Below are 27170 nucleotides of genomic sequence, written 5' to 3'. Positions count from 1 at the left end.
ACTGCACTACGACAGCAGCCCCTCCGTGGCTTTTTGGAACACTCTTGTATGTGCCAAGCCAAGTGGTCTGGCCACTGTTTGGTAGGTGAGTTTTGTTCTCTGGTGCCACAGGATGGCAGGGGCCAGGCAGGGGCTAGCACAGCTGATGGACTGGGAGAGAGGGATAAGAAACACAGCCAGGGCTCAGCTGTCATTAGGTATGTCAGGCCTGTGGTCTGGGACATCACCCAGGTGAGAGACAGCCTTGGCACAGCTAAGGTGAGTGGCATCCAGACAGATCTCACCTTCCTGCAGAGGTGGACGAGGGGCAGGCAGTGGCTCTCTGGTGACTCCCACTGAAGGCAGTGGTCATATGTCCTCTGGGCTAAGACATCTGTCCAGGAAGAAGCAGAAGAGGTGGCAGGAGGTGAAGAGAAACACCCCTTAAATGGACCAATCCACAGGGCTCCTCTTCCCCAGGGACTTGTTTCCCTAACCCTCCTCTCATCATAACCCCAAGAGCTGATGGGTGGTCCCGGCCCCTGGGGGATGGTTTTGCCATTTCCTGGCTTTGACAGATCAGTATGCAAGTGGCTGGCTGTGCAGCTCACACTAATACCCAACACAAAGGACCAGTGACCGCATCTTGGGTTTCCCACGACACCCCCAGCTCCTGTCCACTCCTCCAGGCTCTGTACGCCATGCCCAGCCCAGCTCTTTGTTTAGTTGAGATCTGAGTGGACTTGGCATCCATATAGCCCTGGGGGTAGCAGGTTTGGGTGGGGGCTGGGCACTCCTTTTGTGAGGATGGCCCAGACCAGCTGCTCCCGGGGAGCCAGGAGCATCTCAGTGAGGTTCAGACCACAGGTCAGGTTAGTGGCGGCTGGGGTGCTGCTACTTCTGGCCTTGCTCTGGGCCTCAGGGTCGGGGGGTAGAAAGGCTCCAGGACCTGGGAGCCATGGGTATCATGGGAAGTCCTCAGTCACCAGGGACGCCTCCCCATCTTGCTGGGTCCTGTCCTCATCCAGTCGGGAGAGCAGACTCTGAAAGGAGGGGTCAGCCACAGATTGACTTGCTATTCACAGAGTGCTTTTTATAGCCTCCCCATTGCCAGCAAGAGCTGAGATCCAGTGGCGGAAATGGACAGAGCTGTCCTCTGGTTATTTGGCTGCAGGCCAGGAGCCCAGGGCCAGATGGAGCAGCACCCCTGCACACACTCTGGGCGGAGAAAGGCCACCAGTGCCCACTGTGGAGCCAGCCAGCCAGTGCTCAGTGTTTCTGTGTCCCAGGACATGCCGGAGCCAGCACCGATGCTCCAGCCATGTCCACTCCCCCAGGGCAGCGATGCTGGGAGCAGCGATGTCACCGTCATCACAGATGGACACTCCCACGGGCTTCCAGCCATCAGATGCTTTTGGCTCATGGTCCCCATTGTTGTTCTGTGCTTTATTCCACTTCTGACTTTCAGATGCCTCTGTGGGGTATGGGCCTTTCATCTAAGAGGCCCAGCAAGTTGTCGCCATAGAAAGTGGTGGCTTCAGGCAAGACCCACTTCTCTCTGAGCCCCAGCCCAGGGGGCAGCATGTCCCCCTCAGAGGTTCCGTTTACCTGTGTGTTCTTGCTGGCTCCATGGATGGCTTTGCGTGGACCCTGCCCCCAGCCCTGTCCCACTGCAGGCTGAGAGCACTCCTAACCCGTGGCAGGAAGGTTTGGAGAAGCCTCTGGCCACGACTTTGGGGGTCACATCAGGCCTGCAGTGGCCAGGCTGACTTTCTCCCTCTGGACACAGGGCATCCACCTCGCTCCCCTCTTCTGGGAGGTGCTGGGCTGTGGAGATGACAGGCCGGGCCCCAGCCTCCCCCACTGTGTGACCAGGACTCAGTTCAGCACTCTCTCAGGGAAAAGCAGGGCGCCTCCTCTCAGGCACAGCCACGAGGCGAGGGACGGCTGCTCAGGGCTGCAGCTGCTGTGGACAGATGTCGGCACCCAGGGGCCCCTGCTTTGCTCTGTTTCCTTGAGCTCCTCCTGGCCCTCGTGGCCTCGGAATTTAGCCTCGAGCTTGCTTCTGTCCATCTCTCTGTGCAGTGGGCCTCGTTCTCCAGTGCCCCTGGCCATTGTCCTGTCCACAGGCAGCTCCTGATGTGCCCCGTGGCCAGTGCTGAGCCCTGGTGTCTGCTGTCAGGTCCTCTGAATCTAGTTAGCCACCGAGCAGGACTTTGTCCAGGACTGAGAGAGCCGGGCCTGTCCGCCTTAGCACTCCTGGGTGTTCCCAGATGTCACGGAATCTGAGTGTTTCGGAAGCAGTAAAGATCTCCACGTGCTAGAGTTCTACAGAACCGCAGCAACAGATATTTGTTAGCATTCTTAAAAAACAGCCAGTGGAGTACCCAGGAGAGCAGGTTACTGATGACTTTCCAATACTCGGCTTTATTCCGATTCCGGTAATAGACCTGAGAATAACAGTAGTGGGGCCGGTGGTGTTGTGGTGCAGGAGGTTAAGCCTCCATTTGTGGGGCCAGCATCCTGAATGAGTGCCAGTTCAAGTGCTGGCTGCTTGGCTTCCAGTCCAGCTCCTTGCTAATGTGCCTGGGAGAACAGCGGAAGATGGCCCAAGTGCTTGGGCCCTGCACCCACGTGGGAGGTCCCGCGGGAGGTCTGGACTCTTGGCTTTGGCTTGGGCCAGCCTTGGCCATTACAACCATTTGGGGAATGAATGAGCAGATAGAAGATGTCTTTTCTCTCTATTTTTTTCTCTCTTCCTCTCTGTCACTCTGCCTTTCAAATAAATAAATGAATCTTTAAGGAAAAGGAGTTAAAAAAAAAGAAGAAGAAGAATAGCAATAGCTGGAAGGGCTTGCAAGTGATCTGAGTAGCCTTCTGAGGGGCGAGGACCTCTGTGCCGGTCCTGGGAGTCAGCTGGGGTGGGCGGGGCTCTGTCCAGGGGGAGCCGCGCTTCTCAGGAATGCTGGGTGGGGCAGCCTGGTCCAGTTCTAGAAGAATCACAGCAAGACACATCCTGCTTTTCTGCCATTGCAGCCCTGTGGGCAGCTGACAGGCATTGCCTCCGCCCCCTGAAATGCCCCCCAGACCCTCCCTTTTCTGTCTGTTTCCAAGGCGACCCATGGGGAGCTGGGACGTTAGATGCACTTCCCTATGTGTTTTGTTCCAAAAGAAGACGTGTGTTCACGTGTGCATGGTCATCCAATGATGACCTCAGGGTGGGGCTGATGGGAATGAGGAGCTATGAAGACCCCTGGCGCAGGGGAGTTGGGGCTCAGGGGCTCTGCCTGCACAGTCCTGAGTGCCTGCTCTCGGTCCTCTGTCAGCTCCTTGCTTCTCCAGCAGGGGATGGATGGGCATCAGTATTCCAGGGCCTCTTGAGCAGGGAGTGGCCCCGAACCCCTATACCCTTCCCGGTGTCTGGTGGATGTCTGTTGAGTGAGTGTTTCACAGTGGGGTAGGGAGAGGAGCTGTCCATCAAAGCACAACTTTACCCCTTTCTGTGGAGGCCTGGGATCGTGAGGCAGAGAGCCAAGCACAGTGCCTGGCAGGTGTCAGCACCCTGACCTGCCGTCCTCCGCCAAGGCCTGGGCTTGCTGACCCTGGGGTTTCTCCCTGCTTGGACCACCTCAGTGATGGTGTGTGGAGGGGGCTGGGCCAAGCCAGGGTGTCTAGGGCCCCTGCAGACACCCACAGGCCCTGGCTTGCTGCAGCAGCAGTGTTCCCTCTGTTCCTTCTGCCAGGCGTCCTTTGAGGTGTCGGTGGAGGCCCGGAGCTGCCCTGGCAGACACACGGAGCACGCGTTCACCCTGCGGCCGGTGGGGTTCCGGGACAGCCTGCAGGTGCGGGTCACCTACAACTGCACGTGCGGCTGCAGCGCGGGGCTGGAGCCCGACAGCAGCCGGTGCAGCGGGAACGGCACCTACATCTGCGGCCTGTGTGAGTGCAACCCCGGCTACTTGGGCACCCGCTGCGAGTGCCAGGAGGGGGAGAACCCGAGCGTGTACCAGAACCTGTGCCGCGAGGCCGAGGGCAAGCCGCTGTGCAGCGGGCGTGGGGAGTGCAGCTGCAACCAGTGCTCCTGCTTCGAGAGCGAGTTCGGCAAGATCTACGGGCCCTTCTGCGAGTGCGACAACTTCTCCTGCGCCCGGAACAAGGGCGTCCTCTGCTCAGGTAGGTGTCCCTGCTGAGCACGTGTGCCTCGGGCCCACCTTGGCTCAGGTGCCACTAGGACATCTTTATTTGAAAGTAATGTTACAGAGAGAGAGAGGTCTTCCATCAAGCTGGTTCACTCTGCAAATGGCTTCAATAGCCAGGGTAGGGCCAAACCAAAGCCAGGAGCCAGGAGCCAGGAGCTTCATCTGGGTCCCCCACGCGGGTGCAGGGGCCCAAGGACTTGGGCCATCTCCCGCTGCTTTCCCAGGCCACAGCAGAGAGCTGGATCAGAAATGGAGCCGCTGAGTCTTGAACCGGCTCCCGTATGGGATGCCAGCACTGCCGGAGGTGGCTTTACCTGCTATGCCACAGCACCGGCCCCTGTTCTCTCTTTCCATCCAGGCCGGAGACGTGGCATCTCCTCCCTCTCAGAGGGCCCTTTCCTTGGCTATGCGTGGCCTACAGAATCTAGTACGGTGCTCGTCCTGGGTGGCAGAGGCTGAGTCAGGGTTCAGCTGAGCGCTCACAGCCTGTGGTCGGCACGGCCCCTGCTTTTGAGGCTGCCCAACAAGCCCCTCACTTTTCTGTTCAGCACTCACACTCGCGAGCAGGCTTTTAACTTCTGAGTTTTCTGACTTACCGTGTCGGGCTCCAGCACTTGCCGCCTTCAGTCTCCGCCCGGGATGTCACGGTGGTTCCTGTGGAACTGCAGCCGGCAGTTCTTGTCCGGGAGCCGCCCACTGCAAGACGCCGTAAAGCCGAGTCTCAGAGGGGCCCTTGCAGAACTTGCAGATACGGTTGGCAGAACAGTTGTGGGCACAGTGGTAGTCTCTTCTAAGGATTGTTCCATGGCCTCTACAATCCCCGCCTTGAGGAAGATTGGTGTTTAGTCGGGAAGGGCTGATGGGAAAGGGAGGGTGTGCCAGGAGGCTAAAGCTGCAGGTGCACGGGAGGCAGATTGGGATCCTGCACGTGGAGTCCTCGCAGGAGTCACTGTGCCTCTGTGCTGAGGGTTGCACGCCCGTGGGCCAGCCGGGGAGGCCTCCTGGAGCAGACCTCCCCATGAGACCAGGATGCGTGCACCCATGGGTGGGTGGGGCCGCCGCAGTGTTCACGACTGAAATTGCCCTGGAGAGGGCAGGGCGTGTGGCTGTCACAGAAGGGTAGGCTCCCAGAGAAGGGTGGGGACTGACCCGGGACTGAGTCTTCCTCCATCAGAGTGGCGGTAGCCAGGCGGTTCTGTGTTGGTTTGCAGACGCGCGGGCTCTAGAGCAGTCAGGCCTGGGCCTGAATCCTGTCGCACCCGATGTAGGTTGTCTGAACTTGAGTACAGAGCTGCTGGGAGCAATAAGAGAATCTGTGTGAAGCACCTGCATGTTGTTGGCACAAAAGGAGCACGCAGCCAACGCTGGCTCCTCTCTCTCTCTCTCTCTCTCTCTCTCTCTCTCTCTGTATGTGTTTAAGATTTATTATTTATTTGAAAGGCAGAGGGAGGGAGGGAGGGAGAGAGAGAAGGAGAGACAAAGAGAGATCTTCCATCTGCCGGTTCACTTCCCAAACGACTGCAATGGCTGCGTCTGGTTCAGGTGGAAGCCAGGGACTGGAAATTCCGTCCAGGTCTCCTGTGCAGACGGCAGGGGCCCGAGCCCTTGGGCCACCTGCTGCTGCTCTCCCAGGCGCATTATAGGGAACTGGATTGGAAGTGGAGCAGCCAGGACTTGAACTGGCGCTCTGAAATGGGATGTGGGTATTGCAAGCAGCAGTGTAACCTGTGCCCTGATGCCAGCCTCCAGTGCTGGCTCCTTTATGACCCAGCGCCACCCCTCTCTGGGGAACTGTGGCTGGCTCCTGGTGTGCAGGCAGTGCCAGCCATACCTCTGCGAACCCGAGCCTGGCGGCCTCAATGAAGGCTCCCAGCAGCCGGCAGCGTCTGTGATTGACTTCAGCCGTGCTTGTCTTCAGCGAGTTGCCTCTGTGTTCCTCTGCCCCATTTGCACCCAGGAGACTGCTTGCAAGCAGATTTGCCTGCGCGGATTCCATGGCCACAGTTCATCAGCCCGTGACCCTGACTGATTGTCTTCTACCTTTGTTTTTCCTGTCCCTACACTTGGGTGTGTAGCCCTTGGAGAATTGAAGGATAGATAGGCAAAGGGCCTGGTTCAGTGCTTGGCAGAGAATAGGCCCAGCGTGTGTGAGACGCCTCCCTTCTCTGCCCGCCACTTCTCTGTCTCTCTGTCTCTCAGGTGTTACATTTCTTGAACTGAGCTCAGAGCCTGGGAGCCACAGGGTGAGTGGTAGATGAGGTGCGAGGCAACGCTTGTCATTTTGAGGCAGGAATGTCCTGTAGCTGAGTGAGCACACAGTTTTTTCGTTGAACCACCAGAACCCTGCCAGACCTCGTACTCCAAAGCCCCTGGGTGCTCCCTCCTCACCCTTCTTCCACCACACGCAATCCTGCAGTGTCCAGAAACCCTCACAAATCTCAGGGTAGAGAAACCGAGGTTGGCCAAGTGCTTGGCTGCTAGACGAGTGACACCTTGGGCCGCCGCGTCCTCGGGGGGTGTGAGCTGTGGTGCGGTCTTCGTTCTTCCATTTCAGATGGCCGTGTGCCAGTCTTTGCCACCTCCTCCCGGTGACCACACTGATTGGCACTACCCAGCAACCCAGACCAGGAACTCTTCTCACTTCACTCTTTCACCCACTTGCCTCCCAGCGCTGTGCGCACGCAGCCAAGGCAGTGGCCCTCCCACAGAGCTGCCTGGTCATCCGTAGGTCTAGAGGATTCTGAAGAGAGAAGAAATTTCTAAAATCGTCTGTAATTTTTTTTTAAAGATTTATTTATTCACTTGAAAGGCAGAGTTACAGAGAGGCAGAGGCAGAGAGGAGAGAGGTGTCTTCCATCTGCTGGTTCACTCTCCAGATGGCCGCAACAACCAGAGCCATGCCGATCTAAAGCCAGGAGCCAGGAGCTTCTTCTGGGTCTCCCATGTGGGTGCAGGGGCCCAAGGACTTCAGCCATCTTCAGCTGCTTTCCCAGGCCAGAGCAGAGAGCTGGATCAGAAGTGGAGCAGCCGGGACTCGAATCGGAGCCCACACTGGATGCCGGCACTGCAGATGGCAGCCCCACCCGCTACGTCACAGCACTGGCCCCTAATCGTTCATAATTTTATCACACACCTTTTAAGAGATTAATTTCTGTCTTAAACTTTTTTCTAAGCACATCTGTGGGTGTGTGTTTATAGCTGCATACAATGCTGCATCTTGCTTTTTTGTGTGGTTTCCTGACCTAAGAAGCACTCGAGGTTGAATGACTGTGCTCAGTCGCTGATTCGGACCTTCTGGCTCTGGCACTGCGCTCCGGGCTGGCTGCCTCCACCCCTTTACTCTGAGAGCAACAACTGGCTGAAATATGAAGCTGTCCAAGTCTTCGTGCAGAAAATCGTTTCTGGAATGAGGTCATTGTTGTGTTTGATGATTTAGGAGAGACCTAAAAACTGAGCCCAGTTCCAGGCAGGGCTTGACAACACGCATCCATGCACAGCCCCTTCCGCAGGGCTCTGGGGCCCAGCGCTTCTTGCTTCAAACCCTGCAGCCCCAGCGGACGGCAGCTGTGGACATGGGTGAGGAATTCCCGCCCGCAGGCCCTTGGCACCTGTAGGCAGCCTGGGGCTCCTGCTCCGGAGTGGGGCTCGTTGGTTTTGAGCTCCTGGGTTGTGTTGCCTGTGAGGTTTGTGTGGGAGAGAGGCCTGTTTCCCAGTCGCCACTCTGCTCTCGAAGCTGCTGACTCGGAGACTCGCAAGCAGCTGACTTCAGGGTTTCTTGCTCAGTGTTCTCGCCGCGTTCTCCCGCAGCCTGTCCTCAGAGGGGACCGTGTGGCTGTGGTCTGCCCTCAGACGGGGACTGTGAGGGCACGTGGGGAAGTAGTGAGGACGGAGCCAGCACCGCAGTCGGCGGGGACACCGGCAGAGAGGCTCCTTCCTTTCCCTGGTCTTTCGTCTGTAGCAGGCTTAGAGTCCTTGCTGCTGCCGAAAGACTGGCCTCGGGGGGAAATGCAGGAGATGGCAGGTTTGGAATATGTTTTCCATCGTAAAAATAAGTAGCGACGCTGGCACGCCTGAGGTCTGGAAGCAATTGGACAGCTGTTAGGGCTGCTGTGACACACTGTTGTGGGAATGTGTGTCTCCCACCGATTTCTAGAAGCAGCATCACGAAGAGAATGGTCTGTCCACAGACTACACAAGGATGGCTGTCAGTGTGTGGTTTGCACCAGAGCCAACTTTTAACTCCCATTCTCTGAACGTCCTGAGGCGCCCTCGTGTTCTGTGTGGATCAGGAGGGTTTCCGGGATCGCCGTGAGGTTCTGTGTTTTTGTCCGTCTCGTGAAGCGTCAACTCCTCAGAGCGCCTTCACTGATGGAGCACGAGAGATAGGACGTGGTCTGCTCAGTCGGTTTCGATGTATTGGAGGACTCCTGCTCAGTCTTCGCCGTCATCCTGGGTTCTCTGTGCCCAGGCAGAGCGTCTGCCAGGATTTGAGCTACTTCCCTGAGGCACGCTGTCGAGGTCAGTCTCTGCCTTCAAGGGACTACGTGGGAGCAGCCTGAGTAACCGGCCAGGGGCCTGCCGACTTCTGGGGTTTCACGGAGACAATTTCGATCAAATGGGATACGTGGGGTTTTGAACAGAAGCCTGTTGGTCTCGTGACTGTGGGGTCCGAGTAGGATCTCATCACCTTTGTTACGTGGCAGGCAATCAGAGGTCAAGGGCATCCATCCATGGTTCTGTCCTCCACGTGAAAACGTGGTGCAGAACGCGCATAACTTCATTCCTCACAGGCCAGAGTGAGGTCCAGGCAGGGGCTCTGATCTGGCCTGGAAGGTCCCAGCAGACCCACAAGGTTCTGTTACGCATCTGCGCCAAAGCTGTTCCAGAGACCAAGCAAGGCCTGGTTGTAGGCGTCGTCGTCCTCAGCAAGTGAGACGCCTGCCATGGCAGCCGTCACCCAGATGTGTTTGTAAAAGTACTTCCTGTCATATTTTATAGGGTTACTTTACTTTTTTATTATTATGTTTTGAAAGTCAGAGTTACAGAGAGAGAGGGAGAGAGAGAATTTTCCATCTGCCAATTCATTACTCAGGTGGCCGCAACAGCCAGCACTGGGCCAGGCTGAAGCCAGGAGCCAGGAGCTTCTGGATGTCCCACGTGGGTGCAAGGACCCAGACACTTGGGCCATCTTATGCTGTTTTTCCCAGGTGCATTAGCAGGCAGCTGGGACTCAAACCTGCTCCCATGTGGGCTGCTGACTTGACCCACTACGCCACAACACCAGCCCCTGTATAGTGTTTTCTTTAGCACTGTCATTTTACATAGATTTGGTGGTCTGGTTGACTGTTCCTGGGGTTCTTCTCATTGCTGTGCTTTTGTGTCATTGCACAGGCATCTGCATATTTTATAAAGGGCTTCCACGACAAAGGTCTCCAAAGGTACCTTCTTTTTTTTTTTTTTTTTTTAACTTTTATTTAATGAATATACGTTTCCAAAGTATGAATAATGGATTACTATGGCTTCCCCCCCATACCGTCCCTCCCACCCACAACCCTCCCCTTTCCCACTCCCTCTCCCCTTCCATTCACATCAAGATTCATTTTCGATTATCTTAATATACAGAAGATCAGCTTAGTATACATTAAGTAAGGATTTCAACAGTTTGCTCCCACACAGAAACATAAAGTGAAAAATAATAGATGATTTTTTTTAATGATGATGAAATCAGATCAGACCTATTGTCATGTTTAATCCCAGTGAGAGTCAAGTTGGGAGTTGATAGTTTCTTTTCTTTTCTTTTCTTTTTTTTCTTATATTTTTTTTTTATTTTTTTTTATTTTTTTTACAGAGGATCAGTTTAGTATGCATTAAGTAAAGATTTCAACAGTTTGCACCCCCATAGAAACACAAAGTGAAATATATTATTTGAGTACTCGTTATAGCATTAAATCTCAATGCACAGCACATTAAGGACAGAGATCCTACATGAGGAGTAAGTGCACAGTGACTCCTGTTGTTGACTTTACCAATTGACACTCCTGTCTATGGCATCAGTAATCTCCCTATGCTCCAGTCATGAGTTTCCAAGGCTATGGAAGCCCCTTGAGTTCTCCGACTCTTATCTTGTTTAGACAAGGTCATAGTCAAAGTGGAGGTTCTCTCCTCCCTTCAGAGAAAGGTACCTCCTTCTTTGAAGACCTGTTCTTTCCACTGAGATCTCACTCACAGAGATCTTTTGCCAGAGTGTCTTGGCTTTCCATGCCTGAAATACTCTCATGGGCTTTTCAGCCAGATCTGAGTGCCTTTAGGGCTGATTCTGAGGCCAGAGTGCTATTTAGGGCATCTGCCATTCTATGAGTCTGCTGAGTATCTCACTTCCCATGTTGGATCACTCTCCCCTTTATTTATTCTATCGGTTAGTGTTAGCAGGTACTAGACTTGCTTATGTGCTCCCTTTGACTCTTAGTCCTTTCATTATGATCAACTGCGAACTGAAATTGATCACTTGGACTAGTGAGATGGCATTGGTACATGCCACCTTGATGGGATTAAATTGGAGTCCCCTGGTATGTTTCTAACTCTACCATTTGGGGCAAGTCAGCATCTGCATATTTTATAAAGGGCTTCCACGACAAAGGTCTCCAAAGGTACCTTTTTTTTTTTTTTTTTTTTTTTTTGACAGGCAGAGTGGATAGTGAGAGAGAGAGACAGAGAGAAAGGTCTTCCTTTGCCGTTGGTTCACCCTCCAATGGCCGCCGCGGCTGGCGCACCGCGCTGATCCAATGGCAGGAGCCAGGAGCCAGGTGCTTTTCCTGGTCTCCCATGGGGTGCAGGGCCCAAGCACCTGGGCCATCCTCCACTGCACTCCCTGGCCACAGCAGAGGGCTGGCCTGGAAGAGGGGCAACCGGGACAGAATCCGGCGCCCCGACCGGGACTAGAACCCGGTGTGCCGGCGCCGCTAGGCAGAGGATTAGCCTAGTGAGCCGCGGCGCCGGCTTCAAAGGTACCTTTGAATGAACGGAGGCTAGAAATATTTAATTTCCGGGAGGAGGCCTCTTGGTGGGGCTGCCACTTCTGTGTGCCCCAGATGGAATGCCTAGAATAATCTTCTTCCACACATGTATTAATCTCTACTCAATCTGCTGATAGTTACTCAGACGCCTTTGGCAAGTACAGAAATATCTGTCCACCATCGATATCTATCCACAGATTATCTCCTTCCTTCCTTCCTATCTGTGACCCACCATCATGTGTCTGCCTTCTGAAGAAAACTTCCTTTCCCCAGAGGCATCCCCGGACGGCTCCAGGAACCCTGTAGATACTCTATAATCATAAATCCTGCCTGTATGCTCTCAGCAGTGCAGGCCGGGAGAGCCCTGTTCCATTCCGGAGTTCCCAGGGCCTGGGGGCTGTGATGAGAGGATCTGTTAGGAGATTCTTCAGAGCCAGGGCTGTAAGGAGGGAGGGTGCATGCCTTGTCCGTGAAGCCTCTGCCACAGGCCACCACTGGCCAGGGTGGTCCAGGGCCAGGCGTGTTCCTGCCGATTGTAGTGTTCACAGAGGCAGAGCCGCCAGAAACCGTGTCATCGGTCAGCATAGAGCTGTTTCTCCTGTCCCCTCCAGGGTCACCGTCAGAGCTTTTGGAGGAAGACAACCCTGGCTTCTAACCTGGTGCTGGCCCTTCCCGTCCCTGGGACCCTGGCTCTTCACTTAGCCTCTCTGCGCCCCGTCTTTCGTATCCGTCCAATTCAGAGGAAGCATTCCTACTGCAGAGGGGTGTTGGAAGGATCAGACAGGGCTTTGTAAGGCCCCTTGGATGGTGCCTCCCCAGCAGGGACAGTGAAGGAGTCACTCCCTGGCCTCGCCACTCTGGAGGGACATGTTTTTCCATGGTGATAAGCATCTGAAACATCCATGGCATCAAAGCAGGCTGCTCTCAGGAGGTTCTCAGCAGGCATCCCACGTTCAGGGGCATTCTAGGAATCCCATCTGTGTCCGGCCGTTACTCACACTGACCAGGGGGACAGCAAGGTGTCAAGCTGCGTCCTTTGGACTAGTCCCGGGAGCCGGTGGGCAGAGCTGCTCTGTGGAGGCCGCCCACCTCTTGCAGCACGTGGTTAGAGGATGCTCTTTGGAAAACCTGGAGCTGAACAAGTGTCTGATCTTGGGCATTGCGGCTACAGAGCCAGGAGCAGTGATGGCTCGCCTGATCACTCACGGAGGTTCTGTTTTAAGCCCGTGGCTGTGCCCGTCCCATTCTACAGGAGCTTATCGTACGTTCCTCCGTGCCTACGGTATAGCACTGGAATTGCCTGCAGTCTTGAATGCATTGCTTTGTTGCTATCCCTGGAATTTTCCACTTGTTCTTAGCAGCTTCCTGGGATTGAGGAGTGGCAGTGTGCTTCGTCTTAAGCTTCTGCCTTCACCGTCCGTACTTATTTGGAATCTTGAAAGACAAGGGGCCGGCGCTGTGGTTCAATAGGCTAATCCTCCACCTTGCGGCGCTGGCACACCAGGTTCTAGTCCCGGTCGGGGTGCCGGATTCTGTCCCGGTTGCCCCTCTTCCAGCCAGCTCTCTGCTATGGCCCTGGAGTGCAGTGGAGGATGGCCCAAGTCCTTGGGCCCTGCACCCCATGGGAGACCAGGAGAAGCACCTGGCTCCTGGCTTCGGATCAGCGCGAAGCGCCGGCCACAGTGCGCCGGCAGCAGCGGCCATTGGAGGGTGAACCAACGGCAAAAGGAAGACCTTTCTCTCTGTCTCTCTCTCTCTCACTGTCCACTCTGCCTGTCAAAAAAAAAAAAAAAAAAAAAAAAAGACGAGGAGCAGAGTGTGTTTGGATGCATTTCATCAGCCCCTCTTAGTTCTGGGAATGGAGTGGTCCCACTGCCCTGGCTCACCACTCGCTCCTGTTTCCAGGAACGCCGTAAGCGGCAGCTCAGTGGTTCTGGAAGGGGAATGGCCAAAGCACTGATGTGCATGCCGTCCTCCCTTGACTTAGGGGAGCATCAGCATTGTCTCTGGGGGACCTGGGACCAGGATTCTATGTGTGCCTTTGAACTTCAGGCCTGATCCTTAAAGCCCCAATGTTTGCCTTGAGAGGGCAACGATGAGACTTAGAAAACAGGACACTCCTAGGAGGAGCGTGCCAATGCCAAAGGCAAGCTCTGAGTCCGGTAGGTCTGGGTGATTGACCTTTTTGATCTTACAGGATAAAAGTGGTAGAAAACTTTTCCATTCTTAAATTTAAAATTATGAGAGATCTCCAGTGGCCCAAATAGTTACTCTTAAGGCTCCTTTTGTTCTGTTTCTTAGAGGTTGAGCTAGCACTTTGAGTTAGGTGTTGATTTTTGGATTCTTGAACATAGTTGGTTGTCGGCTGCTTGGTGCCTATCATGGGGTGGGGGTGGGGGGGTCAGGATTGCTTGGAGCCCTGCAGTCCTTTGGAGTGAGTGCCCCACCCGGATCCAGATGCTCCCTTCAACCTAGAAGTTACTGAAACTCACCCCTGGAGGTCTTCCTTCCTCTTTCTGGGACACCATCCTGAGCTGTGACTGTTGCCCTCCGCCCCATCCCACAACTGCTTCCCTGCAGAGTCCACCAGGTGAGCCCACTGGTCCTTAAGCTAAAGAAATGTGCTTCCCAGGTTGGGACGTTTGACATCACAACGTTGGCCGTTAGACACGGGCAAGCATTATCATAATGCAGACAATCCGTTTTAATGCCCGTCTTACTATATTGAGATTCTTTCCTTGGAAACAGGCTGATTTGTAGGTTTCGGCATTCATTGTAAACAAGCATTAAACAGGATTTTTGCAACCCTTGCCTTTCCTAACCGTGCACTCACACGCAGTGGGGCAACTTCGTGTTGCCTGCTTCCAGTGTTTACATTTGGGGAAACTGAGGCCCAACACCTAGACTGAAGCTCTTTGTGATTCTTGATTACCGATTCAGACCAGGAGCACCTTGCACTGGCTTTTGCATAAGCTCATTAGCTCATTTCTACCTGAGTTTCCCTATTTTGGTGAGCTGGAGTCCCTGCCCAGACCCCTCCATTACCCTCAGCCCTCCCCACCGCCTCTCTCCCAAATAGCCCACGTTGTCCAAGTCTTACCTAATAAGTGCTCTTGATTTGCATCGAGTTTTTCAGAAAACTCTAGTCTCTGTTTTGCTCAGTGAGTGTCTGAGTTACATAAGGAGTTGCCAGACTCAGCGGACCAAGCCTGAAGACACGCGTGGCCCTGGGCACTGGCCGTAGGGCCAATCGTCTTGTGACTGCTACTTGAAGAAAGGCACAGAGTGTCCTGGTGTTCGGTGGGGATCTAGCTGCTGTCGCTGAACCTGCTTCCCTTAAGTGAGCCTTTGTTAGCCTCTTCTACTTGATGTTGGGACTGCTTCCCCCGGAAGCTGATGTGCTGTTGCTCATCCTGCCATGTGGGGAGGCTGTGCCAAGATTGGCAGGTGGCCACACTGCCCTCTGGTACCGGCCTAGAGCCTCCACCCGAGAAGAGGCCCCTCCCCTAACTGCAGGGGCTGCTCACCTCCGCTTCAGCGTGGCCTGCACGTGTGATGTTCCAGGCAGCTGTGCCTGCGGAGGATGCAGCAGCCAGGCTGGGTGGAGCGGGGAAACCGTTAGGTGACCACAACAACATGACAGCTTCCAGTCTGAAAATCATAGCCCTCTCGTCCTGTGGCAGTGACCAAGAGGGCGGTGAATTCACACCGTGCAGGGGGCTGGCGTGGCCCCAGAAGTGGCTGCCAGGCGGGCTGGGCAGGTTGAGCCAAACCCAAGGTGTTGACCTGAGGTACCGCTGCGTCTCTTGGCTCCAGCCTCTGTTTTTCTTCCTGAGTCAGCGTTTTCAGGGTCCTGGAAGAGCTTATGGTTCATTTCACTCAACTCTTCTCAGGCCTGAGCCTGGAACAGGGAGTTCATTAAAGAACATGGGGTTTTTCCATCTTCCCTGCATTACCTGCGTTTCTCTGGCTGACGGAGTTGGGTCAGAGACCAAGTGCCTTCCCAGCTGCCTTCATGTGGAATGCCCAGGAACCGGACAGGACTTGGCAGCTGGGCGGCAGCAGTGAGAAACAGGTGCTAAGACCAGGGAGGCAGAGATCTCCCAGGCAGAGGCAGTGTCGCCTCTGACAGTGGAGTCCCGGCTTTCCAGCCAGGGCTGTCTTCTCAGAAGGTCCTGTTGAGGTTTGGAGACGCTTGGCTTGAAACAGTATCCCCTGGTGTTTCTGGCTGTCACGTGTCACTGCTCAGGTGCAGAAGGCGACAGGTGCTCCAGCGGCTGTAGGGAGACAGGCGAGGAGCTCAAGGGCTGTTGTCTATCAGGGAAACACCTGCAGCTGACTGTGCTGGGGCTGATTCCTTGACAAGCAAGGACAGAGGAGCTGCCGGCCTGGGGACTGAGGGTGCCATCGTGTGTGCCCCGCCGCAGAGCCCTGTGTCAGAGGACCCTGAGCAATGTGCAGGGCGAGTGTGGGTGCAAGGTCTATGCTTCCTACCTGACCAGGGCCCTGTGCCTGTCCTGCCAAAACAAGGAGAATTCTTTTTTTTTTTTTTTTTTTTTTTTTAATTTATTTGACTGATAGAGTTACAGTGAGAGACAGAGAGAAAGGTCTTCCCTCCATTGGTTCACTCCCCAAATGGCCACTACGATCCGAAGCCAGGAGCCAGGTGCTTCTTCCTGGTCACAAGGAGAATTCTTAACCCTCTTGTCCTCCTGTCGCCCTGATGCCTGGGGATTTCTTGGATGTTAGTTTAGGATGTGAAATACCTCGAGAGTCACATTTACGTTCCAGAGGAATCCACTTATTCCTGATCCTTTCCTGACTTCCAGCGTTGGTGTCTTCCCCCAGGGCATGGTGATGTTCACACCTGTCTCCTGTGTGCCACATGGCACTGGGCACCCAAAGACAAACAGTCTTTGTGTGGGTTGCAGCTGATGAGATGGGGTGAACGTGTGCACACGGGAATCATGTGTCTGCACCCTGCACCCTCCCTCTTAGCTAGTTCTTCTGGCTTTGCCCATGCTCGGGTCTGTTTGTGTGTGTGTGTGTGTGTGTGTGTGTGTGTGTGTCTATAGAGAGAGAAAGAGAAAATGAATGAACAGAAAAGACAAACGTTCCCATCAGCCCTCACCGCACTCCCGCCAGCTTCTTCCCTCACAGCCCCATTTCCCAAACAGTTGTCACCCACCGCACTGTCTTCACCGGTCACCTCCCGCCCAGGCCTCAGCACCGTCCAGTTGGATGCACGCCTGTGATCCCACCACCTAAGTCTTCCCAGCTCCCCGGGGCCTTGCCTTGCTGGATCTTCCAGACCTTCGGCCCACCTCTTACTGGGCGTTGGAGCCACGGTGGACGCCTTTGGCACGGCCTCTTCCTGGAGACTGGCTGCCCACTCTGGACAACAGTTCTGTCTCTAGCTGCTCGGTGCGGTAGCGGCCCACGGCGCACGGTCCACGGCCCTCGGCCCACGGCCCTCGGCCCACGGCTCGGTCACAGCCTTCCTCTCAGCCGTCGTCTCTGTCTAGGGAATCGGATCGTGCACAGAGCTGTGGCCCCTGCTCGTGTGGCTCTGAGCTCCCTGCCGCCTCTGTCCTCTTTGCCCTCTCCTCCAGGGTGTCCTAGGAGCTTTTCAGTCCCAGTGCGTTTGGCACTGCACTGGGGTTTTCCCTTCCAGCCACAGTTCTCTCCAGTTCTCCTTTTCTCCTCCTTACATGCAGCTGTAAGAGCTGGGGGCCCGGGAACCGTCCTGGCTCCCCTTCTCCTTGGTGCCTGTGCCCATCTGCCACCAAGCCTTGTCCATGGACTCTTTCTGTAAATTGTTTTTAAATTTTTATTTATTTATTTGGGAGGTAGAGTTACAGAGAGAGAGAGGGAGAGACAGAAAGAGGTCTTTCATCTGCTGGTTTGTTCCCCAGATGGCTGCAACGGCCCGAACTGGGCTGATCTGAAGCCAGGAGCCAAGAGCCTCTTCCGGATCTCCTACAGGGGTACAGGGGCCCAAGGGCTTGGGCCATCTTCTACTGCTTTTCCAGGCCGCAAACAGAGAGTTGGCTCGAAAGAAGAGCAGGGGGCCTGCGCTGTGGCGCAGTGAGTTAACACCCTGGCCTGAAGCACTGGCATCCCATATGGGTGCCGGTTCTAGTCCCGGCTGCTCCTCTTCCAATCCAGCTCTCTGCTATGGCCTGGGAAAGCAGTAGAAGATGGCCCAAGTGCTTGGACCCCTGCACCCACGTGGGAGACCCAGAGGAAGCTTGACACTCAGGCCCTTTCTCCTCCACAGCCTCTTTCCCAGCCACGTTGGTGAGGAGCCCGGGTCCAGCCCCAGCATGCCCATTCTGTCTCTCTCACCTCCTGTGCAAACGCTCCCCTCCGGGCTGCGTGCAGTCTCACAGATGCACCGCAGAGCTCTCGTTAGTGTGTGCACCTCCACACGCCCTCTGTGCTCTGTTGCAAACCCCATGGCTTAACCTGGGGACTTGCCCTGAGGAGTCTTGTGTCAGCAGCCCAGGAAGGGGGTTCCCCGGGCCAGTGCGCTTACCTGGCAGAAGAGGAAGGTGTGATGGGGCCGGCACTGTGCATGGGCGCCGCATCTCGCCCTGTGTCAATCACCTTGAATGGTTCTCTTAACCGTGACTGGATTGTGCTGGGGAGGCGACTCTAGTCAGTGGTTAGGAATGAGGGCTCCCACGTCAAACAAGTGTGGTTCACATCCCAGCCTGGCCACCTGCCTGCCCTGTGACCAGTCCCCTGGTCTCACTATGCCTCATTTTCTGCCTCTGTGAAAATTGGGCCAACAGCTGTGCCTGCCACCCTGAGTGCCTGGGGGTGGGTGGGTGATGATGTCATCCATGGAAGTGCCTAGAACAGAGCCTGGCCTGTTGTGAGCGTGCCACAGGGCTCTGCAGAGATTGACATCTGACATCTGAAGGGAGCTCGAAGTTCTGGAAGGCAGTGAGCATGAGAGGCCGCCATGTGTTTCTCTGCATGTTTATGAAGAACGCCCCCAAGACCATGGGACAGTCGGGGCACTGCCCCCCTCTCTGCTAAGGAGACTGCACCGCTGCACAGAGCCGGCACGGAGGCAACAGAGGCCACACAGCAGCTGCAGTCGGGTTCCTCACACACCTCCCGGCTGAGCGGTTCCTGGGTCTGGGAGGAGCGTGAGGTGGGGGCGGAGCTGAGGGCGGGGAGCGCTGTGTGCTTTCTCGGGGAAGGGCCCCGCCCTGGCTGGCAGGTTCTGCCCTTGGCTGTGGAAGCTGAGCCGAGGAGAGCGATGTCTCCCTGGCCCCTGCGGTTTATTTGGTTGCTTCTGAGGTCTCTGGAGGCACGCCGAGACCCTTTGCATTTCAGAAATTCCTGCTTTTTATTTTTTTGTTTTTCTGGAACCATGGCCAGTGCACGGAGGGGAGAGTTAAAGTGTTGGGCTGGGCTCATCCATCCCCCACCCCCCCAGCAGAGTGGGAGGCACACTGAGCACTCCAGGCAGCCAGGCGGGGCGGGGACACCCGAGGTCACGGGCCAGCGGTCCCTTACGTAACTCCGACCTGTTTGTCAACACACAACTGCGTCTCGGGAGGGACTTCCCCTTCCTGTCCGAGGCCCAGTCATGTACCTTGGAAACTGTGTTTGCTTCCGGCCACTCTGACCTCGGGGCCGTGGGGGGACTGTGCTGGCCTGGCGTGGGAGCACCCAGGTTGTCCACATGCCCGGAACCCACTCCTCTGCCACACCTGGCACGGGGCACAGGGCAGGGCTGGCTGTAGGTCTGCCTCAGGGCAGTGCAGGGCCTGGGGCGCAGGCACAGTGACTTGAAGCCCGTAGCCCAGTGGAGCTGGTGCCCTGCCCTCTGATGACAGTTGTCAAAGTTCCAGAAGCTGGGCCAGAGTCTCACAGGGACGAGCAGGACACACAGACTTGACTGCTCCTCCAACAGGCACAGGCCTCTAGCACACGCCCCTTCAAAGAGTTCTTCAGCCGCTTCCTGTACTGAGAAGAGGGGAGGGATAGGTGAGGGAGGGGCCCGGGGCTGGGAGAGGGAGGGCGAACCTGCAAGGGGGACACTGGGAGAGGCAGAAACGCCGGAGGGAGGGAGGGAGGAGGAGGGGCTGTGGTAGACAAGGGGGGGTGCCCTTCCTGTCTGCCCCTTGGCCTGCTGCCAGAGTGGACCCCAGAGGGGTGGGAGCTGCGTCTGAGCTGAGGGTCAGAGGTCAGCCCGCCGTGACCCCCCACTCTGAGCCGGTTGAGGACGGGGAGAAGAGAATCACTTCGCTGTTCTGCTCCGTCCGTGCCGAGGCTCCTTTCTTCCTGCAGCCTCACTGCCCCCCAAGCCCTCTGCGGTCACCCCATGGCCGCCCCAGCCTCTGCAGACCCGGCGAGGGGCTCAGGGGTGAGGTGGAGCCGAGGGTCCCCCAAGTGCTGCCTCAGGAGTCCAGTCAAGGGCCAGGCCCGTGTCCCTTCTTTATCAAAACAAAGTTGTGCTGGCGCACCTGGGAACAGGCCACACAGGACCTCAGCTGGGCCTTCGGTGCCAGCCCCGCTCCCTCGGGCCTGGGTGTTCTGCAGGTGGCGAGGGTGCTTGGTCCCAGGCGTGTCGGGCCTGGGTGTTCTGCAGGTGGCGAGGGTGCTTGGTCCTGGGCATGTCTGGCCTGGGTGTTCTGTGTCTTTTTTTTTTTTTTTTTGACAGGCAGAGTGGACAGTGAGAGAGAGACAGAGAGAAAGGTCTTCCTTTGCCGTTGGTTCACCCTCCAATGGCCGCTGCGGCCGGCGCGCTGCTGTCGGCGCACCGCGCTGATCCGATGGCAGGAGCCAGGTACTTCTGGTCTCCCATGGGGTGCAGGGCCCAAGCACTTGGGCCATCCTCCACTGCACTCCCTGGCCACAGCAGAGAGCTGGCCTGGAAGAGGGGCAACAGGGACAGAATCCGGCGCCCCAACCGGGACTAGAACCCAGTGTGCCGGTGCCGCAAAGCGGAGGATTAGCCTACTGAGCCGTGGCACCGGCCCATGGCCTGGGTGTTCTGCAGGCAGCGAGGGTGCTTGGTCCCAGGCGTGCTCCTTTCAGACCGAGACTCAGTCGGCTGTTCGTTACCGTAAGGAAGTGGCTGAGGCTGGGAGCCATGAGGAAGGGAGGTTTGTTTTGGCGCTTGGCCCTGGTCCAAGGTGGAGGGGCTGCATCTGGTGTGGCCTTCTTGCTGGTGGAGTCCTGGGATGGCACAGGCGAGTGCCCCCTCCGGTCTGCATCTCTCTTCTTGTAAAGCGACCGCCATTCAAGTGTGGGGTTCCCCAGGCACCTCCCGAGGGCCCCATCTGTGAGCACTGTCGTTGGATTCAGTTTCCACCTTCCTGGTATCCCCCACCCCCCCCCGGGAACAAATCTCAACACGCAAGCCCTTGGAGGCCGATGCAAAGTGCATCCCAGCCGTGGCGGGCTGGGGGCCTTGTGGCAGCTCTGCACCCTGGAAGTCTGGGGCAAGCTGATAAAAGCCCCCGGCCCTGTCTCGCCACCGTTGTGACAGCAGGGATGAAGACAGCATCTACTGAGCACTTACTGTACATTGAACACCGTTCTAAGTGCTTCATACAGGTCGAGTGGCCCGACTCACAGTCCCCACGACTGTTATTAGCTGCACTTGGAAATGAGGAAACTGAGACCCGCAGGGCGAAAGAGCAGGCTCCGGGGGCAGCGCAGGCAGCCGAGTGCGGGATCCACGTGCCGCCTGCTGCACCCCTCTCTCCACACGGCTCAGCTCTCCATCACCATCACGCTGTTCCATGGTCAGCAGGTTCCTCTTCATCCTCAGCCTCACCCAGACACTGGTCCTGAAAACTGGGGGTCCCTGAGGGCGTGGTGTGGGGCGCACCTCACCAGGGCCTTCAGCTCCTGGCCGGGCCCTCGACCCCTCTCCTACTCTGCACTGTGCCATCCCACAATGTCTGACCAGTGACTTTTTCCACCACTGACCTGCTGCTCACCTGGCTGCGTTCCCCGCCTCACCCCTCCGCCCCACATCCTGCCGTCCTGGCTCCTTGCATTTCCCTGGGGGAGTGGAGGGGTTTGTTCTCTGAGTGCTCGAGTGCTGAGCTCCAGTGGCCATCACAGCAGCTCCAGCCCTCGTGTCCTGGGAGCCCCGTGTGCCCCGTGTGCCGCCGACTGCGTTGCATTGTTTCAGCGGCCCTGATGCTACTGCCGATGCTACCTCAGGAAAGGCGTGACCCTCACGGATAGAGGGAAGCAAGCGTTGCAGGACTTGTCTGGGGCCACACGGGAGTGATGGACAAAGGACCTGGGCTTGCCTCAGTCCACTGATCACTGCGCCCTCAGCTCCTCCTCGCCCTCCCTCCCCCACGTCTCTCCAGCATTTGCATCTCCTTTGGTCTTCATTCCCCCCCCCCCCCAATCTTTGTCCTTTGCCAGAAGAATGCTCTGGTGCTGCCCATCGCCAAACCCCCACCCTCCTGCTCCCTGGCTTCTCCCTTCCCAGGCGGCTGGGTGCCTGAGCCGCGCGATGCTTCCTTGCCTCCCTGCAGGCCGTGTTCAGTCCCCACCTGTCTGTGGCCAACCCGGTAGCCAGAGCTTTGGGGATGGGGCTTCTCTCCACGTCCCCCTTGGCTTCCAGGCCCCTGGCCCCCCTCACCCACCTCCCGCAGCTCCCTCCCCGCCTGCAGCCTGTCTGAATAGCCGGCATTCTGGCTTATACAAGGAGGCATGGAGGCTTGGCCCGCAGCCCATGAGAGTGCTGTTTGCTGATGGAAAGCTGCTGAATTCTGGAGAGCTGCAATTCCATATAAATAGGCACATTTACAACTTCCTGTCCATTTAGCCATCAGTCATCCAGACAGGGTGGTGCTGATAATGACTTGCACGTGCAGCGATCCCATGCGCGCGCGGTCCCTCCGCGTGCCCTTCCCTGGCCCCTTCCGAGCGCCATGAGAAGAGTTCTGTGTGTGCACAGTGTCGGAGGGGCACCGGCCGATGCAGCGCACTTGGCCAGGCTGCGCTGGGAGTTTGCTTTGTTTTCATGACGCGCCCTGGGCGTTGTTGGCCAGGATGCTGTTCCCAGTCCCTATGCGTCTGGGTCTATGGGTTGTCGCTCCTTGGGACCAGGCTGACTGCCGCCTTGGCTTTCGGTGACCTGTGTTCCTGCTAGGGCATTGGGCGTAGCCAGGGCTGACCAGAGACGTGCGGCACTTCTGAGCCTGCAGGTTGAAGGGAAGGCAGGCCGAGGCCCGGCTGCAGCCTCCGAGACATCTGGACTCTGATCAAATGTGATCGGATCTAGGCGGGCTCTGGCACACTGTAGGAGTCACGCTTTCTAAAGAAGACGTGGAAGCTTTGGTTCTCTTTTTTCGATTTTCACTTCATGTGAAAGGCAGAGAGACAGAGATCATCTGTGTGCTAGTTCACTTTCCAAATACCTACCATGCCCAGGCCTGGTCCAGGCTGAAGCCAGAAGTCCAGAACTCCATCTGGGTCTCCCACGTAGGCAGCAGGAATTCAAGGACCTGAGCCATCATCTGCCTCCCGACACGTGCATTAGCAGGAAGCTAGATTGGAAGCAGAGGAGCCGGGACTTGAAGCCGGCACTGACAGGGGGTGCGGGCATCGCAAGAGGCAGCTGAAGCCACTGCCCCAACGCCTGCCCCATCACCGTATCTTGTGTGCCAGCTCCTACCTGTTGGTAGACCCTTGAGGAGTGCTGTGTTGCAGAGGCCTCTGAGGCCAAGCCCAGGCTCCCTGGAAAGGAACCCCTTGAACGGACAGCAGTGTGGGCTCCCAGTGTGAAAGACACAGGGGCTCGTTCCAGGGCGTGGCCATCGCCTCCTCAGGCTTCTCTCTGAAAGGTGGTGCTTCCCCACCTGACGGAAAGCAGGCTTTCCGGGGAGGGGCACTTGAGGAGCTGTTCCGCCTGCGGGTTCACCAGGCACGGAGCCTGGGACCCTTCCCCACCGTGGCTTGCTAGGACTCTGCCTCAGAGGCCACAGCTGAGGCTTCCCTGATACCCCTGCCTCCTCTGCTGCTCCTGTTGACCCACCTGCATGGACATGGGCCTGGCGGCCTGAGCTGCAACAGTGCCCTGGCGTCCTCACCTTGCTCCAGGGTTGGAGGGGGCTGTCGGGAACAGCTGAGTGTGTGTGGCAGTGGGTTATTTGCCTCTGCAGCCGTGATGACCTCTGGCCAGTCGCTGGCTCCGACCCTCTTCCTGCTCAGGGCACGAGGGGCTTAGGCTGAACTGCACAGCGCTCAGGCCTGCGAGGTGTTGGCCATGAAGTGTCTGGCTTGCTTGCCACTTGGAAAGCAAGTGCGGGCTGTCCCCATACAGGTGCACAGGCCGGCCGGCTGGCGTGGAGCGATGCTCCCATCCTCACACGCAGGCTCCAGCCCAGACCCTCCCACACTGTACCATGCAGTCTTCCCTCTGCATCTTTGTGGGATATTGTGTCATATTTATTTGGATAATTTACTGTTGCTGCCAAAAACAATTAGAGCCAGAGAGAAAGCACCGCTCAAAATCTCAGGCCAACATTCCCTCTGGTCGGGCCGCCTTCATTGCTTGCAGATACAACACTGAGTATGCCTCTTACTTTTTTTTTTTTTTAATATTTCTGTATTTATTTGAGAGGTAGAGTTACAGAGAGTGAGAGGGAGAGATGGAGAGAGAGAGGTCTTCCGATTGCTGGTTCACTCCCCAAATGGCTGCAATGGCCAGAGCTGTGCTGTCCTGAAGCCAGGAGTCAGGAGCTTCTTCCAGGTCTCCCACGCAGATGCAGGGGCCCAAGCGCCTGGGCCATCTTCTGCTTTCCCAGGTCACAGCAGAGAGCTGGATGGGACGAGCAGCCGGGACTAGAACCTGGTGCCCATGTGGATGCCAGCACTGGAGGCAGAGACTTAACTCACTGTGCTACAGCGCTGTCCCGCCTCTTACTTTTTGAACTTTTGCTTTATGGGGTGGCATGAGGCACATGGGACACTGCTGGAGCCACATGCGAAACCCACCCTTGACGCACATGACCTCTGCAGCTCACCTTGTTGCTGTTTTAAAGGTTTTGCTTTATTTATTTGAAATGCATAGTTGCACAGAGAGAAAGAGGGAACTTCCACCCACTGGTTCACTCCCCAAGCAGCTGCAACAGCCAGGAGTAGGCCAGGCCAGAGCCAGGAGCCTGGAACTTTTTCTGGGTCTCCATGTGGGTGCAGGGGCCCAAGCACTTGGGTCCTCTGCTACTTTTCCAGGCGTGTTAGCAAGATGCATCTCACTTTGAAATGCACTTTTAGAAAGTGGGGATTGGCAGATGGACAGATAGACGGGGAAGTGTGCCACAGAACAACACAGAATATTCCAGGGTATGGCCGGTGCCGTGGCTCACTAGGCTAATCCTCCACCTGTGGCGCCAGCACCCCGGGTTCTGGTCCCGGTTGGGGCACCAGTTCTGTTCCGGTTGCTCCTCTTCCAGTCTAGCTCTCTGCTGTGGCCCGGGAAGTCAGTGGAGGATGGCCCAGGTCCTTGGGCCCTGCACCCGCCTGGGAGACCAGGAGGAAGCGCCTGGCTCCTGGCTTCGGATCGGCGCAGCACCGGCCTCAGCGCACTGGCCGTAGCGGCCACTTGGGGGGTGAACCAATGGAAAAAGGAAGACTTTTCTGTCTCTGTCTCTGTCTCTGTCTCTGTCTCTGTCTCTCTCTGTCTCTCTGTCTCTCTCTGTCTCTCTCTCTCTCTGTCACTGTCTAACTCTGCCTGTCAAAAAATAAATAAAAAGAATTTTAAAAATCCATTAAAAAAAAAAAAGAATGTTCCCGGGTAGGGTCTAGGCGAGGACTATATGGATGTTCACAGTCCTTTCGACTTTGCGGCAGATTTACAAATTTCCATAATAAATCAGGGATGGAGGGATTACCCCTTGCAATCCATCTTGGTCCCTGTGGCTGGAGACTGAGGGAGACTCCAGATGGACTCTGGGTCACTTGGGAGGACACGGGTGTCTCCTGCTGCTGTGGCTCCCGAGGCCCCGGAAGTCCCCATACCCCTGAGCAGCTGGCTGCTGCTCTCCCCTGTGCCTATAGTGCCGGCATCCCACGTGGATGCCAGTCTGAGTCCCGGCTGCTCTGCTTCCAATCCGGCTCCATCGCATGCCAGCCCTGACAGTGCAACTGCATTCCACGGCCGCCTCCTGACCCGTCTGGCTCCCCGCTCCGCCTCCTGTCCCTGAGGGCTCTCCACGCACTGCCTGGGCCTGGGCAGGCACTGCTGCAGCTACTCTGAGCCCCTGTACCAGCACAGAGCCTGGTGTCTGGGTTGGGAGGCATGGCCGGGCACACACAGTGGACAAAGGCTGGGAAGCAGGCAGGAAGTGAGTGGCAGCTGGAGAGGGCCACTGGCGGTGTCCTGCCCTGCGTCGTGGGCATGCTCATTGGCGGTCTCAGGGAGGGTGCTGGCTCCAGCTTCCCAGATAATGAGCTTGACTGTGGGAGTAAAAGGCAGGAATCCCCCCTTTCCCTCTCTGATTCCCCACTCTGCTGCTCCAGTCTCCCTCTGGGTATGGGTGGGTACTCAGTAAGTGCAAGCTCTTAGAAAATGGCACTGGGGAGGATACATAGTGCATGGTGGATTTTTTTTGGGGGGGTCATCGTTTGCAGCCAACATTCCTCTTGGTGATATAAAGAATGGACGGAACCTTGGGGCAATGGCCGGCTTCTCCTCCTGCAGGCTTGGAAAGGCCCCTCGTGCAGGCAGAGCCAAGGTGTCCCTCAGCGGGGCCTCGTCTTGGTCAGGGCCTGGTCGAGAGAGGCAGGGGAGCCTGGAGTTAGATTGTGGACTCTGCAAGCAGGCTCCCTGGGTTCGAGTCCTGGCTCTGGGCCCAGCAGCTGTGAGACTTTCCCTGAGCTGCTGCACCTGTGTGTGTCTCGGCTCTGTCACTCACAGGCGGAGGGCAGAGCTGGCACCATCACGCGGCTGTCTGTGAGGCCCTGCAGTGGTGACTCACGCACACTCACAGCAAGTGCCACTCACTCTGCCGCGGCTCCCAAGTTCGCTCCTTCTCTGGGCTGTGGGTCCCAAGGCCAGGGCGAGAATCCAGCCTCATGGGGACCCCAGGAGAACAACTGAGGGAGTTTGCTGTGCTGTCACAGACCAGCACACATGGCTTAAAGCAGCACAGGTGGAGTCTCCCAGTTGTGGAGGTCACAGGTCAGATCAGGGGCCGATGCTGCGGCCTAGCGGGTTAGCCAGCTGCCTATAGTGCCGGCATCCCACATGGATGCCAGTCTGAGTCCCGGCTGCTCTGCTTCCAATCCGGCTCCCTGTTATTGTCCCTGGGAAAGCAGTGGAAGATGGCCCAAGTCCTGGGGCCCCTGCACTCATGTGGGAGACCTGGAAGAAGCTCCTGAATCCAGGCTTCAGCCTGGCCCAGCCCTGGCCATTGCAGCCATCTGGGGAGTGAGCCAGCAGATGAAACTAGCAGTTCTCTCTCTCTCTCTCTCTCTCTCTCTCTCTGCCTTTCAAATAACTAGATAATCAATTTCCCCTGAGCTGTGGTCAAGGCTGCACAGGGCCACCCGCCCCTGGGGGCACTGGGGAGTCACTGCCCACCATTCCGTCTTGTCCACGTGCCTTGGCCCTCGGCCTCTGCCTCCGTCTCCACACCTGGCTTCTGCTGTCCCATTGCATCTTGTGAAGGCCCTTAGGACTGCATTCACTGCCCAGCAGTTCTGACCTCAGAATCCTTAAGTCCCTCACAACTGCAGAGCAGCAGGCACAGGTCCCGGGGATTAGGGTGGGACTGTGTTTGGGGCCTCTGTTCATACAGCTGAGGCAGGAACTGAGGCGGGAAGAAGCTGCCCTGGGTCTTTGTCCTGTGGCACGCCTGGCCCGAGTCCTGGACCAGCACTGGGAGCACCAGCCCAGATCCCACCCCTGCCAGAGGCCCCACTGTTCCCAGCCAGGCTCTGAGGGCAGTCGGTGCCGCGTTCCCTCTGGGGTCCCCAGAGC

The 27170-nt window shown here is 56.8% G+C and overlaps 1 protein-coding gene across 1 annotated transcript in view; it reads left to right on the top strand.

Annotated features, from left to right (window-relative positions):
• The window catches only part of ITGB5 (integrin subunit beta 5), a 116511-nt gene that overhangs the window by 81432 nt on the left and 7909 nt on the right, over nt 1–27170 (top strand). The window contains exon 10 of the mRNA XM_017347042.3: nt 3723–4152. Coding sequence (XP_017202531.1) covers nt 3723–4152 — 430 coding nt within the window. The remainder of the gene's footprint in view (nt 1–3722; nt 4153–27170) is intronic.

This window comes from Oryctolagus cuniculus, chromosome 4 (assembly GCF_964237555.1).
Source record: "Oryctolagus cuniculus chromosome 4, mOryCun1.1, whole genome shotgun sequence".
NCBI lineage: Eukaryota > Metazoa > Chordata > Mammalia > Lagomorpha > Leporidae > Oryctolagus > Oryctolagus cuniculus.
Note: the sequence above shows the minus strand (reverse complement) of the source record. Positions and strands in the feature narration are given on the sequence as shown.